Consider the following 18,982-nt stretch of genomic DNA (forward strand, 5'->3'; position numbering starts at 1 on the left):
GTGGTTACTGTGGAGAGGAAAATCACCTCGCTTCTTAATTCAGCTGCCAATTCACTGTTTATCATAGTGGGAAGGAAATGGACACAGGCAAGTAGAGGGGTTTTCTATCAGAACTGTGTGAGCACGAAACACCATGGCCATGAACCTGGGCTGTCGGCATGCCCGACTGTGAGAATTACCAGAGCTTGACACCGAACAAGACCTGATACTCCTCAGCTGTAAGGGCACAGAGGGTTATATGTACATCATAATCATGGCTTAGGTTAGCCTGAGGTCTCTATTTTGGACTATTTCTCCATGCTCAGATTTTTGCGTAGGGAACCCGAGAATAAAAGAGACATGTGAGGGAACTTTAGTATCTGGAAAACACCTAAGGAAAGATTGAAAAGCATTTGGATTTTCTTCCATGATTGGTTTTCCATATATTCTATCTCTTACTGTGCTTGTAAGCTATCACTAGGCACAAGTTTCTTTCTATTCCACATTTTGAAACAGTATACATAAACTGTCTTTTATAGGAGGTCATTTAAAAAGAAAAGACCATTTTACTAAAACTTAAAATAAATGTACTGGATATTTCTGTTTTCCACACTAAGCACAACTTTTCTTTGCAACCACTTGTCACGGTTCAAATTCGAAATGTAATACCCTCTATATTCTGCCCAACGTTCCCAATAGAAAAAAAAGTCTGCGAGACTTACGTTGAAAATGCATTATTCTGCTTTTCACATCGTATGCCTTTGCAGCTTAACCCTTTTGTTTCTTCGTAATAGAAGTACAATTGATTTAGGCCATTGGCAAATGCTAGCAACACAAGGCAGTAGATGAATAGAAACTTCAAAATGTCCAGGAGCATTCTTCCCAGAGATATTTGCAGAGGCCCCAGGTGAGAATTTGCAGTAAACAGTGAGATCAGTCGCAGGGAACTGAATATATTTGCAATAGCAAATAAAGCTTCAGCCACTAGCGTGGGATGCCACATGTCCCAAGACTCTCGTGGATTGAGAGCACTGTACTGGAGAGAAGAGAGACAAAGGGGAATAAAATGTGAAGCAAACACATACATAGAAATATGTCAGTCTCGGGACAGGATGATTTTTCAGACAGCTTCGGCACCACGGCAGCCTACTGGCAGGAAGCTGATGTTCTCCATGATGGTGGCAGCAATTCTAATCTACAGAAAAATAAGAATTTCCTAAAGGAATTTATAATTGTTGAGCTTCAGTCAAAGTGACCTCCCGGATCTGTCCTTGTCATTTGTAGTATTTGCTAATCTGTGAATTACATCTGTCCTTGATCTTTCCAATGGGACTTTTAAAAAAGAAAAGGAAAATGTTACATAGGAAAAGATAGACTGTTTTATCTTGGGAAGAAATGGCAATTTCATAATTATAACAAAGAAAACTACATGTTAAAGGAAAACTGCTACATTTTGAACAAAATCAATGGCTTTGCTTACTATGTTTGACACACTTGCCTATTCTAGAGGAATGCATGCTGGATACAAATTACATATAAATGAATGGAAGTAGTGGTCTGTTGCCTTGGATATAGTAATGACTAACGTGGGTATGACGATTAATATTTTGTATCTGTTATATCCTAAATGTACATAAAACCTAAACTGGAAATCATCCTAGCAGTCAATGAATTGCTAATTTTTAATATTTCATGTGTAGAAAGTGTGATATTTGTCTGAACATTCCCTAATTAGATAAAATATGTGATTTGAGAAAAATATTTGCTACATTAAACTTTGACCAGCAATTATTTTAAAAGTATGATTTAATTAAAATGTCAGCTTTGAACTATCTTGATACTGGGCTATATAAAGAGCACAGTGAAATTTATCCCTTGTAGTCTTGAGGTAAATCTGTACCCCTACAAGAAAAAAGGTCAAATACACTCTTTGAAATATTACATTGTGAACATCTATTATTACACCTGTATAAGAACTGAACAGGTTAAATTCTCTTCTTCATATACATCACTAAAAATACATCTAGACAATTGCACTTTTTTCCTAATGATCATGTAGGGAAAAGAAATTTACTTCTGTATGAGTCTCTCAGAATATTTCCATTCTTTTTATATTGCATTTTATACCAAAGACCTTTACAAATGTTAATTAATTCTCTTGAAGCTAATAGATGGTATTTTTAAAATCTCCTTGGGGAGAAAATACATCACAAGCTCTTGATTTTGTTCAACACTCAGACTCCTGCTTGAGTGACAATTTAAAACAATCAAGTTTGAACTAGAAGGAAATTATTTTCTATTTTTGAATCCTCATAACCGTTCTTGAACATTCCCATGCATAGCTTCAGCATAAAATAGCTAATGATTGAAGATACAGAAAAAATTTTTAATTTAAGATTTTTATTCATTATAATGAGTATCGGAGTGACAGGTTGTGGTATCAAACACCACCTAAATCTCTCCACTCCCCTCCCCCGGTATATTATGCCACCTTTTCCTTCACAGATTACGATAACATTCACCTTCCTTTTTTCACTTCTCTTGAAAGACACACATATTTTAGTAGAGAGTATTTACCCTTCTGTTGATGGCTAATTACATATTTCTCCTCTCTGTCTGTCTCTTTCTCTCTTTCTTACTTAATATGGCTTAGGACCATATCTCAAAATGTACAAAACACTAAACAGTAAGCATTCTTAAGGATGTAATCGTTTTCTTGGAATTTCTCCCCACATTTAACACAATGTCCTGCGTGTAACAGGTGCTCAAGAGACATTTTATCCCATCAAGTATTCATGCATAGTCCAGTGAGGATGACAGGGACAGCTAATTATAATAAAAATGCTCTAAGAGATTAACACAAACTGCTGTGGGAATAGAGAAGAGAAAGTGATACAGTCTGTCTGGGGCTGCTGGGGCCGGCAATGCATAGAGATTACATGTTGCTCAAGCTCTAAGGGTCCCTCTATGTTATTGAATCTGGTGGAGATGCTGTTCCTTGTTCTACTTCTCACAGCCAGTTTGCGGCAGTTGGATGTAGAATCCATCGTCACGTGGTCACTGACCCCAGCTCTACTTTTGACTTACTAAACTTTAGAACCCTTCTTAGCAACTGCTTTCAGCTGGAACTTGCAAAATCATAAGAGGAACATTTCCCATTTTACAAATCAGAGATGCTAGTTTCTGCCCCAGTATAATTACCCAAGGCCGTTTCAGAGTCCAGCACTTCTGGTAATTGTTGGGAAACAATGCTATGTAAATATGTTCACATCTATGCGTGGCCGGGGCTTGCTGAGAAATATATTGTATTGGGGTTAAAGGATGTCTGAATGCCAAATGAGTCTTGGAAATTAAAGATAGAGACCTCCTGAGAGATTTAGAAATATCTCCCCTGGAGCCATCTGCTTACAGTCTAAGGATAATAATAATTCTAAGGGACCTTTGCCTCCCCAGAGAGAATTTGTTTTCTTTAGAAAGTTAAGGTCTTTCTCTTTTCTTCTCCAGGGGGAAAATGGGCAGCGGGCACAGCTGCACTATATAATCTCTGAGATGCATCATTTCCCAGTTCCTCTCCTGTGGTACAAACTCATGGATGTGAAGGGCACATCTGGCTCTCATCGGTCGCCCTCTGGAGGCTTAGAGCACAGGGATCCAATGCCAAGATTCTCATGTAAGTAAATAATTTGTCTGTTCTCTGACCCAGAAACCTTGTTTCCTGTTAATCAATAGAGATATGAACCTTTAGAAATTATCTCTTGATTATACTCTTTTAACCTTACTTTTTAATTTTTCTTCTACCATTCACATCTATGTATATTTAGCTTAGGTTTTTAAATATAGGCATTATTTTACAAAAGGAATTCTAAAAATTCTTACATACCATACTGTTCTGTGAATTTGTAGAGAAAAATGGTAATTCTTCAGTGATTAAATGTATTTCCCACAGCTATCGTTAGAACTGAAAAGATTAACTCTAATTTTAAAGTTTTCTTTGGCTCTATTTTCTAAAAACTATTCGCAAAATCTATATTCATGTTTCATCTTTGCATGTTTGCCTCAAGCCATAGTGGTGGTTCTTCTCAGTATCCTTTGCAGGCCCTTCTTCCTCACTTTCCCCTTAAACGTTGACTTTGCTTTTCAAACTCCTCTTCTCATTCTGTCTATTCTCCCTGGATGTTGCCTGTGATTTCAACTGTCATTTACATGCTGGTGACTCCCGATTCCACATCTCCTGCCCAGAAATTGCACCTTTACAATCATAGTTTATATTCTCCTGCCTCTTGACTTCTCCTCTTAGAAATCTCACAGGTGTCTCCAACTCACAGGCCAGAATCGAAACGCATCACGTTTTCATCCTCAAGCTCCTTCTCGGTTTATGCTTTCTCGTCTCAGTGAACGGCAGCCAATCACCCAAGGCAGCATTTGATTTGATCTGATAGTCTTCCAAACTTGCAGCCTCTAAAACTGAAATCTTAGATGTGCTGCTCACTGCTCTACATTGGTATTCTCATTGTTAAAAAAGTTCCTCTATTTCCCACAGAAATTATTATAATAGCCTCCCAACTCTTCTCCCTGCCTTGAACCTTGTCCCTACTTTCCTCTAGAATCATCTTTTAAAAGGGTCAATCAGATCATCTCACATCTTGCTTAATGTTCTCCAATGACTGCAATGTCCTTGGGATGAAATTCCGATTTCCCGACCTGTCACATGAAGCCTCGGGAATCTAGGTCTTGACTTTCTCTTGAGACTGACCTGCCACTTATACCCAATTAGGTACTTACTACTCTGGCTCAAACCTTTAGTGTTGGCAATTCCCCAAATTACCCTCACATTCTCATCAAAATGCCTTTCTATGAATACTGGACCCTTTGTTTAGAATGGATTTAAATTTGAATCATTTTGATTCTTTGGCTATTATTCAGTTATGAAATATGTGTTGAGTGCCTACTCTGTGTCAGGAGCTAACTTCAGGGTTCACAGTGGTAGTCAAACAAGACATCATTCATGCCATGCAGGCTTACAATATAGTGAAGAAGACAGACATTAAATAAGTAATGCCACTCTTTCCCTTGAGAAGTACTCTCAGACCACAGATGTGTAGACACCAGGATCCTGCTGACCAAAGCTGGTAGTTCCATGTTAGACAGAGGTCAAGAGCTATGTACACACCTATAGCCCTTCGAGGACCAGCAGTTCCTGCCCTCTTATTTCTCTCAAAGATCTGCTTTCTAGTATAAACCTACCATAGTTTGGCTTTGTCCTAAGCCTTCATTTCTATTTAGATTCTTTTTAAGAGACTTGGTCCTGTGCAGAACTATGAAATAGAATATTTACCATTGAATCACTTGTCAGATTTCCATGCAGGGAGCTTTGTCTAAAGCATTTTTGGTACTGGACATCTAGTATAGTGTTTTATATATGATAAAAGCTCAAAAAGCATTCTAGGGTGAAGAATCATAGCCACATTCCAAAGCATGGTTGTTAGAAAAGATGGATGATTTGCGGAAATGTGAGTATCTTAATATAGTTGGAATACGGAGGGTTTGGGAATAGTGATAACTCTTAAAGAAAGATGAAACCAGGTCACGAACCCCTTAGCAGGAGTGTTAGGAGAGGAAAATGGATTGCAGCATAATATTGGATCATAAGCTCCTTGAATATAGGAAAAGTTCATCTTTATATTCTCTGTAGTCCAGTGCACACTTATAAAATCAAGTAATCAATCAAAATGGTAATAATTAATTTAATGCGAAATGAAAACATTTGTCATGCAGAATTAAATAGAAAATGTATGCTGGTTTTAATGTCTGATTTATAAGGTGAAAACCTTTCCCTTTCTATAAGTTGGTTAGATAATTAAGTAGTGAAAGACAATAGGAAGGCATATGATTTTCTCCTGTGGTGGATGACACTAGATTAAATAACTTGGATTTAAATATCTACAGCTGTCTGTCATAAAACTAAAGAATGTTTAGAAAAGTTAAAAAAAAAAAAGAAAAGTTCATAATTTGGAGAGTTCACTACAGTTATAGCATCTGTGAAACGGAAACATTTGCCTTCTTTCTAACTGATAAGAAGAGGGGTCAGTGAGATAAATACTCAGCACTATTTAGACGAATGGTGCTATGAAAAACTCCAGCAAGACTTGAAATAAACGACCTTATTCCTAATCATTGTGATTTTTGAAAATATTATTTATATTACACAGTGGTCGAGGCATAGGAATTTAATCATTTCTGCCAAATGGCTGAAGATAAGTATGAAACAAGTTGTACGTAGGGACAGGGACTGGGTAAATTTAGGAGAAAGCCAGTCCTAATGAAGCCAGAGTAACATTTTCTAAGTGTGCCCAGGCATCAAAAAGCTCTGAATTAACTAACATTTTATACATGGTGAGAAGAGGAAATGATTGACAAACCTTCTCCTTCAAAAAAGTCAGAGCAAATTAAAAAAAAAAAAAAAGCTACAATCTCTGAGCTGTGAAATGCTAACAAATTGAGGCATTTAAGGCAGCGCCACAAAGCCTTGCACAGAAGGAGGGCAGTACTGAAATCTCATGAACTTCTGTGCTGTCCTTGTACAATATAATGCTGTTGCATTTTAATAAAAATTTAAAACTGAGTGCTTATATTAAACTGTATTCTATGTGTTTATTAATGTAATCTTCACAAACATTCTCTGGGACTTGATTATTCCTGTCATTTTACAGGTAAGGAAGTTGAGGCATCGATTAAGTAACTTACCCCACATCACACTGGTAGGAAGTGGTATAGGCAGCAGTCATATGGATCATAGCCCAGACCATGGTTTTGGCTAGAACGACCCTTTTGTATGTTAAAAAAAAAAAAAAAAAATCTCCTCCAAGTGGATGAATTGCAAAAGGATAAACCAAATAAGGAAGAATTGCCCTTATGCCAGACCTACTCTAAGAGGTTTTCCCCCTGAAGACCAATTATGGAAGGGTTTCCCTCTTTGTGGGCTGACAGTTCTTTTGGTCTGGATCCATGGCTTGGCCAAAATCACCGAGGGTTAGATTTTTGCTACCATTTATGCACCTGCAGGCAGAAGATAGAACCTGGGCAATTTCAGTCGAGATCCCAGTTATAACTCCTTGGTCATCTTGCCTGATCCATGAGAAGTGAGCTGTTTGCCAGGGAGAAGCATCGAGATGATTCCATCTACCTCATCCTTCATAATAACAAATCAACTACCTTGTGGATCTTACCTCCTAATTAAAATCTAAAGCTTCTCCTATGTCCACTGCTCTGCTTCAGACATTCATCATCATTTGACTCATCCTCTGCTTTTTAAACCTCATTAATGGTTCCTCTTTATTTCTAGGGTCCAAATTCTGTAGCACGATTTGAAAAGTCCTTCCTATGCTCTTCCCGCCCCCATTTCCCTGGATCATCCCTCTGAGATCTGACCTCCTTTTCCCTCTCAGACTTTTGCACGTTTTGTCTCTTCTCCCTAGAATGCTCATGGACACGATAGGTGCCTACTCACTCTGTCCTCTGAATAGTTTCAGGACACTGCCAGCAAAATTTAGTTCCTTCCTTGATGCCAGCGTGGCCCCTGTTGTAGACTTTATCACACTGTAAGGTCTTCATGTGCATTTCTCTTTCCTTACTGAACTGCTTGGAGGCAGGGGCTATATCTCAGGCATCTCTGCATTCTCAGCAAACAGATGGAAAGCTGATTTCTTAGTGTGACCCCATAAATTCTTATTGCTTGATTCACATAATGACTGTTTGCCTTGTTTATAGCAGTCTATTTTTGTACACAAGTAAAGCACCTTTTCCTGAAATAGCAAGTTGTAAGTTATTAAAAATTAGCATAAAAATTGAATGATAAAACAAAAGAAGATGAAGACAGTTGAATCGGCAAATCAGCATATCACAGACTCCCAAAGTAGGTGCTCTTTTGACTGTTATCATCATTTAACAGATGATACAGTTGAGGCCCACATTAAATAACTTGCCCCAAATCAGACAGATTGCAAGTGGTAAAGGCAGTCCTAATCCAGAGCTCAGACTCCTTTTCAACTAAAAAAAAAAGCAAATGAAAAGACACAATAAAGACATTACAAAAGGCAAGTCCAGTGGACCAATAATATATGAAGAAGGAGGAAACAGCAGTAGAAGGGAAAGGAGAAAAACTAATCATGCACGCTTACTCTGTAACCAGCACTTTAAATGTATGCACTCATTTACTTCTCATACTAACCACATAAGGCAGAAATTGTTATTCTCCTTATTTTATAGGTGAGGCACAGAGAGTTGAAGAAACAGACCCAAGTTCACATAACTAGTAAGTAATAAAAGAAAACTGAGCCCAGGAAACCCAAGTCTAAAGTGCAGCCATTCAGGACTTCCTTGGTGACTCAGTGGTTACGAATCCGCCTGCCAATGCAGGGGACACGGGTTCAAGCCCTGGTCTGGGAAGATCCCACATGCCCCAGAGCAGCTAAGCCCGTGTGCCACAACTACTGAGCCTGTGCTCTAGAGCCTGTGAGCCACAACTACTGAAGTCCATGTGCCTAGAGCCTGTGCTCTGCAACAAGAGAGGCCACCACAACTAGAGAAAGCCCACACACTGCAAGGAAGACCCAACACAGCCAAAAATAATAAATAAATACATAAATAAATAACTTTATGTAAAAAAAAGTACAGCCATTCAGACACTACCCACGCAACTCAAGTTTTGGTCACATAAACTAATCGTTCAGAAAGAACATTTCATCATCTATATTTACAATCCTAACTGAACTCCTATGGCCAAAGCACATAAACAAACTATGTATTTCCCGAAGAGTCCATGGTATTTACATACTGTCATCAGAGGTAATTTCTGTCTACTTTTCTATCTCCCTTTTTCCCCCCCTCTTTCTTTCCTTCTTCATCACTTGGGGTGGGTGAGTTGAATTTTTAACATAAATTTTCCCTTTGTGTAGTATAAAGAAAAATACAGGTGAAAAACTTACAACATTTTAAGAAAATTCAGTATCTAAAACCATTAGGCCAAAAATCCACAAGTATCCATTAATTCATGTAACTGTACCGAGTATATACCAGAGGTTATATATATATATATATATATATATATATATATATATATATATATATATATATATATACACATATATATATAAAATATATGTTTTATAAGTAAACACCATATAAATAAGACCTGTAAAAATATTATGTTTCTTAGTATAAATATTGTATGAGAGAGGATCCTTTTGGCATCAATCCCATGCTTCTCTGAGCTGCTGAATAGAATTTTACAGTCCAGGGCTATTCAAAGTCTCTTCCTTAGACCAGTTACATCAATATCACCTGATGAATTTGCAAGAAATGCAAATTTAGGCCCCTCCTTAATACTCCTGATTCCTGGGAATGGAGAAAAGGAATCTGTTTTAGCAAGCTTTCCAAGTGATTCTTAGCACCTGAAAGTTTGAGAAGAACTGCTATAGTCATGTAGTATTAGAATTTTATAAGTGCACAGGACCATAAAAAACAGATGTATTACTTTTTAGTAGAGAGATGTCCAAACCAACTTTATAGATATACTTAAAGATCATTACAGAAGAAAGAAGAATTGGAAGGATATGCATTTCAAAACATGCCCATCTCCTACACAGATGCAAAACCTCCTTGGTTAACACAAAACCTTCTGTCATCTTCAGAAGGTCTCAAGGACATTCACCTTAATGCAGATAGGAAAAATTATCAAATCATGTTTCCATTCTTAAAACACAGCTTGCTTTCCATGAAAGTGATAGAAAATGCTTTTTCTTAATGTTTATATGAGCGCTGGAGACATTTTAGTTGAACAATTCAGGAAACAACTTTGGGCAACTTTGACCCTGTTATAGCTGAAAATTGCAGGAGTCGACTTAGGACAAGACTACATGAATAAGAATTCACTTACATGTTAGCATTTCCTAGCTCAGCTCATTAGATGGCATGAATTATTCATGTACAATTCAATTAAACACTGTTTATTTTTTACTAATTCACTCATCATTTTGACACAAATTTTTTTAAAAAGGAAGAGAAAAGGAAAGAGGGGAAAAGAAAGGCAGGAAGGAGGAGGCAATAATATAATACTTTGGTTTGAAAAACATCCCCCAAAGTACAAAATAATCCCAATTGTCATTGCAGAACAAAAACATTTTATGTAAATTATGTGGTTTGGGATAAGATTGATGTTGTAAGAAATGCGGGGGAGTATGGGTGTGTGAGATTTCAGCACTGTCATATTGAATGGGGTGAGAAGAAAAAAATTATATTCTGCTCTAATTATATCAAACTATATTAGTTTAAACTGAAATAATAATTTCAATGCTTCGAAAGAGTAATATTTTGATCTGTCTATGTAATTTTATCGGTTAGTTGTAACTGATAAAAATAGATTTTGGTTGCCGAAATTTGAACAGTGTTTGAGGTGGAATTTCATTAGAAATGGAAAGGATTAGAAACGAGAGCAGCTATTGTGAATCATTTTGAGGCATCATTCAATTTAGATGCAAGAAAATTGGGTGACAACTTCTATTTGGAAATCTATTAAAATTTCTTTTATGACTATAAACTGTGTATTATCTATGTCTTTTATTCCTATCTCTCAATAAAGTCATGAGATGATGAATTTCACATACAGATAATGCTCTAGGTAACATTATTAATAAAAATAATAGCAGTGAAAGGTATATCGATACTTATCAGAACTTATGCTTTACCAATAACATAAACAATAGTTACCTTTACAAATGCAACGATTTTCAAGGAGATTGTTGCTAGATATAACGAGTTCATCACAAAATCCATTAGATTCCACCAATCGTGGATGTAATCTTGAAGTCCACCATCCCACATTTGTTTAATTTCTCCCCATATAAAACCTGCAATTATAGAAAGATTCACATAAGTGTGATTTTTCAGTCAAATCACTAAAAACAGAGATCTATAATTAGGAATTAGAGAATCTTGGAGCTTCCAGAGACTACATAGTTACTCTAAATGCAACACCTATTTTTATAGGTAGTAATAATTGAGTCCCAGTCAGATTTTAAAACTTTCAGGACATTTAGCTAGTTTGTAGAGAATTCTCTTGGGGCAGCTTCACTTTCTTTTATCCATTTGATAAATTAATAAGGTGGTGCAGTTTTGAATCAAACTATAATTCCTCTATACCTATATATCTTTCTCTGGAAAATATCATAACGTATATTTGTAAACAGATACTTGAAGATATTTTTCCTCCCAAATCAAAATGACTCAAAGATTTATGAAAGAACAGTGTATCTAGTGAACATAACTGGCTTAATGCCTTTAAGCAGGGTACTTTGTGGTGTTTTTGTAAGCACTTAACACCTTCAGAGATCTGATTTCAGTTCTGGACAGAAGACGATTATAACATTCATACTTCAATAAAAGACCTTATATCTAGCAGTAGCTTTAAAGCAATATCCAGAGAAAATAAAAATCACTTTCCTTTATTATGGTCATGTTTTTAATAGGAAAGATTTTATTTTCAAATATTAGAAAGCACTTAAAAATATCACTGTATATCATTATTCTATTTCCATACTCGTATTAAATTTTTATAAATCTTATTTTTACAGCCTAATGATGAGAAAGAAAGATATCAAAATATCTAGAATCAGGAAATATTAAAAGGATAAATATGATTTTAAAGCTATATTAAAGCAAGAAAACAACAAGACTTTTAAGGTAATGATAGTTTGAAACATCGAATGTGGGTAGCACAGAGTTTCACATCTGTCCTGCACTAAAAGCAAGAAAAAGTCATATAACTATAGAATTATGACTTTTCATGAATCCATCAGAGAGGTGAGAAACCAAGGAGCCTATACTTCAAAGAAAAACAGGTTCCTGTAAAGAGAGTGACGAGGTGAGCATTAGCTCCCCTGTGGCAGAGTGCAGGGTAAGAAACACTGGCATCAGGCTTCCCTGGTGGCGCAGTGGTTGAGAGTCCACCTGCCGATGCAGGGGACACTGGTTCATGCCCCAGTCTGGGAAGATCCCACATGCCGCAGAGCGGCTGGGCCCATGAGCCATGGCCGCTGAGCCTGCACGTCCAGAGCCTGTGCTCCGCAACGGGAGAGGCCACAACAGTGAGAGGCCCGCGTACCGCAAAAAAAAGAAAAAGAAACACTGGCATCATACAAGAGAGAAGGACAATTTCAGAAAACCTTCTTAAACAAACTTCTAAAGGCTAAGTGTGAGCTAGTGTAAGAGGACAGAAGCCCTGGGACACAGACACAGGGGGGCGTCCACTCACTAGTAAGCTCATCTCCATAGACCTCAGCACTGCTTAAGAGGCTGGTTCTGGGGGTAAGGCACAAAGCCCTACCCAAGCTCCTCTCCCCTATGAAGCAGAACATGTTAGCCCTGTGGGAGAAGCAGAAAACAGTCCAGGGCCTAGAGTTTATACTAATATCCTTAGAGGCTTCCTACCACAGGAGGAAGGGCAGGAAACTCTCTTCGGCACATGACCTGCACAGTTTTACTGCCTTGAGAAGGAAGATTTGGATCACTGAGAAGCTCCACCCCTGATGCCCAGGTGTAGTTTTACCTAAGTCTGACCCTAGACCTGGACAACAGACAAGCTTCCTGCCTCACATCACCAGGCTGACAAACACCGAGTAAGAAGCAGAAGCTGACAACCACTGGAGGAGTGGCAAACATATGGATAGAAAGTCCCTCAGAGGCAGAGGTGCTCAAGGAAGGCCAAAAGCTGTGTGTGGAGCAGGAATTCTGATAATAATCCTCTTCCCCACTTGTTAGTCTGTTTAGGCTGCTATAACAAAGCATCATAGATGAGTTGTTTTATAAACAACAGAAATTTACTTTTCATAGATCCGGAGGCTGCAAGTCTAAGATCAGGGTATCAGGGTCAGGCTCTGGTGAGGGCCCTCTTTCATGTTGCAGACTGCGGACCTCTCTGTGGATCCTCACTTGGCAGAAAGAAAGCGAGCTAGCTCTCTGGTCTGTTCTTATAAGGGCGCTAATCCCATTCTTGAGGGCTCCACACTCATGACCCAATTGCCTCCCAAAGGCTCCACCTCCAAAAACCATCACATTGTGAGTCAGGATTTCAGTGTGTGACTTTTGGTGTGGGGGAGAAAGACTTGTAGCCCATAACACCACTCTAAGCAGAAGTATATAGTAGGCTGAAACTGATTGTAGCAACAATGAAAACCCAAACCCAGCTCAGCTCCTGATTATATTGTGTCAAATTCCTGCACTAATGTTCTAGCAGAAGAGGTATGTCCATTTTCAAGCATAAATGCTATACACTTCTGTCTAGCCTTCTGCATAGGCAGAATAAATACCCTCACAAAATACACACATATGAGCACATGAACACCACGTTACATCATACTCAGACTGTTCAAAAAAAGATAAAGAAAAATTATTGAAGACATCACAGGGAGGGGGTGGGTGGAAATAAAAGACGTGTTGCATACAAAGGAAGAAATATAGGACTGATATCAAACTGATTATCTGAAACCACACAGGACAGACTGACATCATTAAAGTGCTGAAAAGAAAAAGAAGTCAATCCAGAATTCTATACACAGCACAAATATCTCTAATAAATGAAGGGTAGTGAAAAACTTTTTTCAGACAATCAAAAATTCAGACAGAGACCCATGCTACAAGAAATGCTAAAGGGATATATTTTAGGCAGAACATATACGATATTAAACAGAAATTTAGGTTTATAAAAAGAAACAAAAATCTCTATTCAGGAGCTGTTAAAATGAATATAAAATAGTTTTTCTTATTTCAAATTGCTCTGAAAGATCATTGACTGCATAAAGCAAAAACAGCATATAGCAAAAATGTATTGTGGTTTATAACATGTATAATATATGTAAAGGTAAAACATATGACAACGTTAGCACAGAGGATGAGGAAGAGGAATTAGAAACATACTATCATAAGGTTCTTATACTACATGTAAAGCAAAATATTATTTGAAGTTTGACTGTGATAAATTAAATTTTACATTGTAAATCCTAGGGCTTTCTCTCAAAATATTTTTAAATGCATAAATATCCACAAATATAAATAAACATGGAGTTATAATAAATGATCCAAGAACAGGCAGAAAGAAAAGGGAAAAATACAGCAATAGATGGGGCAAATAGGAAAAACAATAGGGTAGATTTTAATTCTGTCAATATCGAAAACTACGTTGAATGAAAGGTAGGGTCTAAACACACTACTTAAAAGACAGAGATGTTCACATAGAATAAAGATGCAAAACATAACTATATGACAATTCGATAGGTTAAACATAAATGAATAACAACGTTACCATGAAATACTAATTCAAAAAACTTAGATGGTTATATTAATGTAAGACTAGATATATTTCAGAAGAAGTGTTACTGGGTATGTACAGGGATATAACATAGGATAAAAAGGTCAAATCACTCTGAAGACAGAACAGTCCTAAATATGAATGCAGCTAACAAAATAACCTGATAATGCAAGATGCCATAGAATTTAAATAGAGAAAGGTACAATTATAGTCTTTACTTTTCCTCTCTATAAGTAAATGAATCAGTAGGCAGAAGTTTAGTAAGAATATAGAAGTTCTGAACAACACTATCAACAGTCTGAAAATAGCAGGAGATAACACATATATATGGAATCTAAGAACAAAAAAAAAGGTCATGAAGAACCTAGGGGTAAGATGGGAATAAAGGTACAGACCTACTAGAGAATGGACTTGAGGATGTGGGGAGGGGGTAGGGTAAGCTGGGACGAAGTGAGAGAGTGGCATGGGCATATATACACTACCAAACATAAAATAGATAGCTAGTGGGAAGCAGCCGCATAGCACAGGGAGATCAGCTCGGTGCTTTATGACCACATAGAGGGGTGGGATAGGGAGGGTGGGAGGGAGGGAGACGCAAGAGGGAAGAGATATGGGAATATATGTGTGACTGATTCACTTTGTTATAAAGCAGAAACTAACACACCATTGTAAAGCAATTATACTCCAATAAAGGTGTTAAAAAAAAAAAAAGAAAATAGCAGAAGACATTTTTTTCAAGTGCACATGGAACATTCACTAAGATAGACTATATAACTTCAACATATTTATACATGTTGAAATGTTTACCATGACAACATAGCAAACAAAAAATCAATTATAAAATGTACCTCAAAATCCCCAAATATTTTGCAATTAAATAATATGCTTCTGATAACTTTTGGTTAAAGAGAAATTAACAGAATAATTAGATAATATTTTGAAATGATTACAAATGAAAATACAACTGAAAGTTCTGTGATGCAGTTAACACAGTAGAGTAGAATGCTTAATTAGAAAACAATAAAGGTCTCAAATCAGTGATCTCAGCTTCAACGGTGACACTGGAAAGAAGAGCAAATTAAACCCAACACAAACAGAAGGAAGAAAATTTTAAAGCAGAAATCAATAAATTTTAAAATATAAAACTTGAGAAAAGTCAATGAAAACAGAATCTAATTCTCTGAAATGGTCACTAAAATTGATAAAACTCTAGCTAGAATGGTCAAGAAAACAAAAAGAAGATATAAATGATCCATATCAGAAATGAAAGAAGGGACATAAATACAGATCTTACAGACTTCATAAGGATAAGTGATAAAATGAACTTGATACTCATAACTTCCACAACTTAAATGAATTGGACATTTTCCCTGAAAGACATAACCTTCCTAACTCACATAAGAGGACATAGAATAACCTGAACTGTCCTATATTCATTAAAGAAAATGAATTCATAGTTAAAAACTTTCCAGCAAAGAAAAATTCAGGTCCAGTTCCTTCATGGTGATTCTACCAAACATTTAAGGAAAAAATAATGCCAGTGCTAATCAAGCACTTACAAAATTACAAGAAAAAATGTTTAAAAAGTATATTATTCTGATAAAAAGTCATACAAAAATAATACAAAGAAAACTACATGCTAATAACCCTTTGAATATGCATAAAATCCTCAACAAATATTAGTAAATTAAATACAGTAATATATAAACTTAATAATAAGTCATGACCAAATGCTGTTTTTCCCAGAAATGCAAGATTGTTTGAAAGTTTAAGAATCAATCAATGTAATTTGTCACATCAACAGATATTTTGGGAAAAAAATCTTTTCATTAAATGCAATAAATCTTTTCAATAGATACAATAAATTCATTTGACCAAATTCAACATCCATTCATGACAACAACTTTCAGCAAAGTAAGACTAGAAGGAAAATGTCTTCATTTTATAAAGGACATCTATAAAAATCTAAACTACCATCATACTTATTTTGTAAAGGGCCAGAAAATAAATAATTTAGGCTTTGCAATTAATGAATGAGTGTGGCTTTGTTATAATGAAACTATTTATAAAAACTGTCAAAGGTCCAGATTTGGCCTACTGGGCCACAGTTTGTCCTATATCTTGATTGTGGTGGTGCTATATGATTGTATGTGTTTGTCAACATTTTATATACCTGTGCCCTAGAAAAAAAAATTTTAAAGTAGTGGCAGCAGAAATTTAAAATAGTAAAAAATTAAAAATATGTAAAAGTAATGGCAGCAAAAATTATGAGAGATTGATGCTGGACAATGGAAATACGGTTAGATTAAAAATAAAGAAATATAATAAAGTATCAATTGTGATATATTGCTGATAGATGTGTTTGAAAATTTGCACAATAAAACTTTGGAAGAAATAAAAATATATTAGTCCATAATTATTTAGTGAAAACTAGCAATAGTTATTTAATATTATTAATGAAGTTTTATTTTAAAATTTTGTCACATTTAAATTAAGAACCCAGATGAGGACTGATTTCAGTTGAATTAAATATAGAGTGCATTTTAAAGTCTGCTGTAGACCACAGCTTTATTCTAGATTTGTTGTTTATATCCAGCTTCCCCTTTGAAGTTTCTTTCATAAATAAATCTCTCTTGAGAACTCAGATAAAATTGGGCATATTTGAGGAGGTGATAATGATCACTGACTCCTTATTCAAGAAAGGAATATATAAGATCTGAATAAGATTTGATACACGCACTGATTTTATAGCTTGTGGGAAACTTACAATTTATATTATCCAATGAGGAAAAATGCTCAGTACTCATGGAAATACTCTCCTCTCGCACAGTCGTGGTGCTTTTTCCTACTGAGCCTGGGTACAGTCTCAGAATCCAGCACGCAGCCACGACCTACATAAGAAATCTAAGGCCCCAAAAGGCCGTGTGACTAAAGCCAGTTAGCGGAGAAACCAGAACAGGGTACCAGTCTCCTTAGGCAGTGCTCTTAGACAATATTTTCTTACTCCTGAGATTTCACAATGGAGCTTATTTGTTTTGTTTTGCTTGAAACTTTGCCAATTCCCAGAGATGAGGCGATGTGAGCATTGCAATCGTTGATTGAACAAATGCATTCAAGTTCACTTTCATCAGAAGGCATAGTGATAATGTCAGGTGAGTGAAGTGCCAGGCTCAGCTCAACTAGTAATCAGCTTTGTAATCTTAGCCAGTAGTCTCGTCCTTCTAGGTTTCAGTTATCTCACTTCAAAAAAAGAAAGGTTTGGATTATCACAGAATTCTATAGATAGAATCATACAAGAAGTATAATGCTACCTTAATGGTATAAATAAGCCAGGAACTGATTCTTCCTGTTTGAATTATCAATATTCTATGAAAATCAGTCATCACAATAGCTGACATGAGAGATTAAAAACTTTTCTGTACCAGAGGGCACACACCAGCTTTGGTCTGCCCCAGAAAGCAGAAATTGGATCTATGATATGAAAGTTACAGAATGGAACCTTCTTGCCCAATGTAAGGGGGATTCTCTGGCAGAGTTGTCCCCAAACTGGAATGGATCACCGTTTGGGGTTACGATTCCAATGCAGAGCCTGGAATGTCTTTGATCAGTCATACTCCAGAGAAATTCTAGCAATGAGTGGAGACTTGTTCCACTGGACCTCTAAAGGTCATTCCAACTTTATGAATTTGTGATTCTGGTGTTTTCAAATTTTGTATGTATTTTTAAATGAAATATATTTTAAAATACCTACTAACCAACAAGAGGGTTTATATTTTATTTCCCTTTATAGATAAATTGTATCTCTTTTTTTGCTTCTACCCAACTGGAAAGTCAAATGGGATTATTAACAGTCACCAAAATACGGAGCTTCAAATATTTTGTGGGTAATTATGTAAAAGAGTAAAGACACCAAAACTAACTGCTTTAGAGGGGAAGGAGGTATGAAGAAGCAGTTAGGAGCTCAGTAGAAAGCAGCATTTTAACCTGGAGCCCCTTAATATCTGAGCAGACTCTGTTCCTATTAGACAGGTTCAAGGACATGACACTTCAATAGATGACCTCTAAGGTTTCTGAAGAAGAGTCAAAACAAAAACTCACAATTCGGATATATTACAGTTCCTTTGGAGTTCAAAGAATAGACATAAAATCTAACTTTCTGAATTATACAAAAATTATATTACTTCTGACTTTGGAAAGGCACAACTGTATGGAAAAAACAGAGATCCTGATGAAATTGGGGACTTAGCCCACTGTTTTTTCAACCTGAACTGTAAATGAGACTGTCAGTCAGTGCTGGTTGGCTAATGGGGTTTGGGATCTTTTGTTTTCGAAGCACCAGATTGTAGGATCACTTCCTACAGCTGTTTGGATCACTTCCTGTATCACCACATCCTTGTTTGATGACATTGATTTCTATTTGTTATGAGCACGTTAGTGAAATGCCAAGTTTCCTCTCTTCTGGCAATATTCACCGAAATTTTAGAAGAAACAAGCCTTTAGAAAAACTAGAAGGTGCTATTAACTGGCTGAAAAATGCATCCAGATAGTAAACTATTCATGGTAACTAAAAAACGACTAAAGCAAACAAAGCTTGAGGGAGCTTCTGTCAGAAAATGTTTGTGCTGGTCCCACAATGGGAACATT

The 18,982-nt window shown here is 36.4% G+C and overlaps 1 protein-coding gene across 6 annotated transcripts in view; it reads right to left on the bottom strand.

The window, feature by feature from the left end:
* Positions 1–18,982, bottom strand: part of TRPC4 (transient receptor potential cation channel subfamily C member 4) — a 124,757-nt gene that overhangs the window by 23,482 nt on the left and 82,293 nt on the right. For all 6 annotated transcript variants that reach the window (XM_065896264.1, XM_065896268.1, XM_065896267.1 and 3 more), the window contains 2 exons: positions 10,744–10,883; positions 702–1,015 (listed from right to left, as the gene is read on the bottom strand). In XM_065896264.1, the coding sequence (XP_065752336.1) occupies positions 702–1,015; positions 10,744–10,883 (454 nt within the window). The remainder of the gene's footprint in view (positions 1–701; positions 1,016–10,743; positions 10,884–18,982) is intronic.

Source organism: Phocoena phocoena, chromosome 18, assembly GCF_963924675.1.
Source record: "Phocoena phocoena chromosome 18, mPhoPho1.1, whole genome shotgun sequence".
In the NCBI taxonomy this organism is placed as follows: Eukaryota; Metazoa; Chordata; class Mammalia; order Artiodactyla; family Phocoenidae; genus Phocoena; species Phocoena phocoena.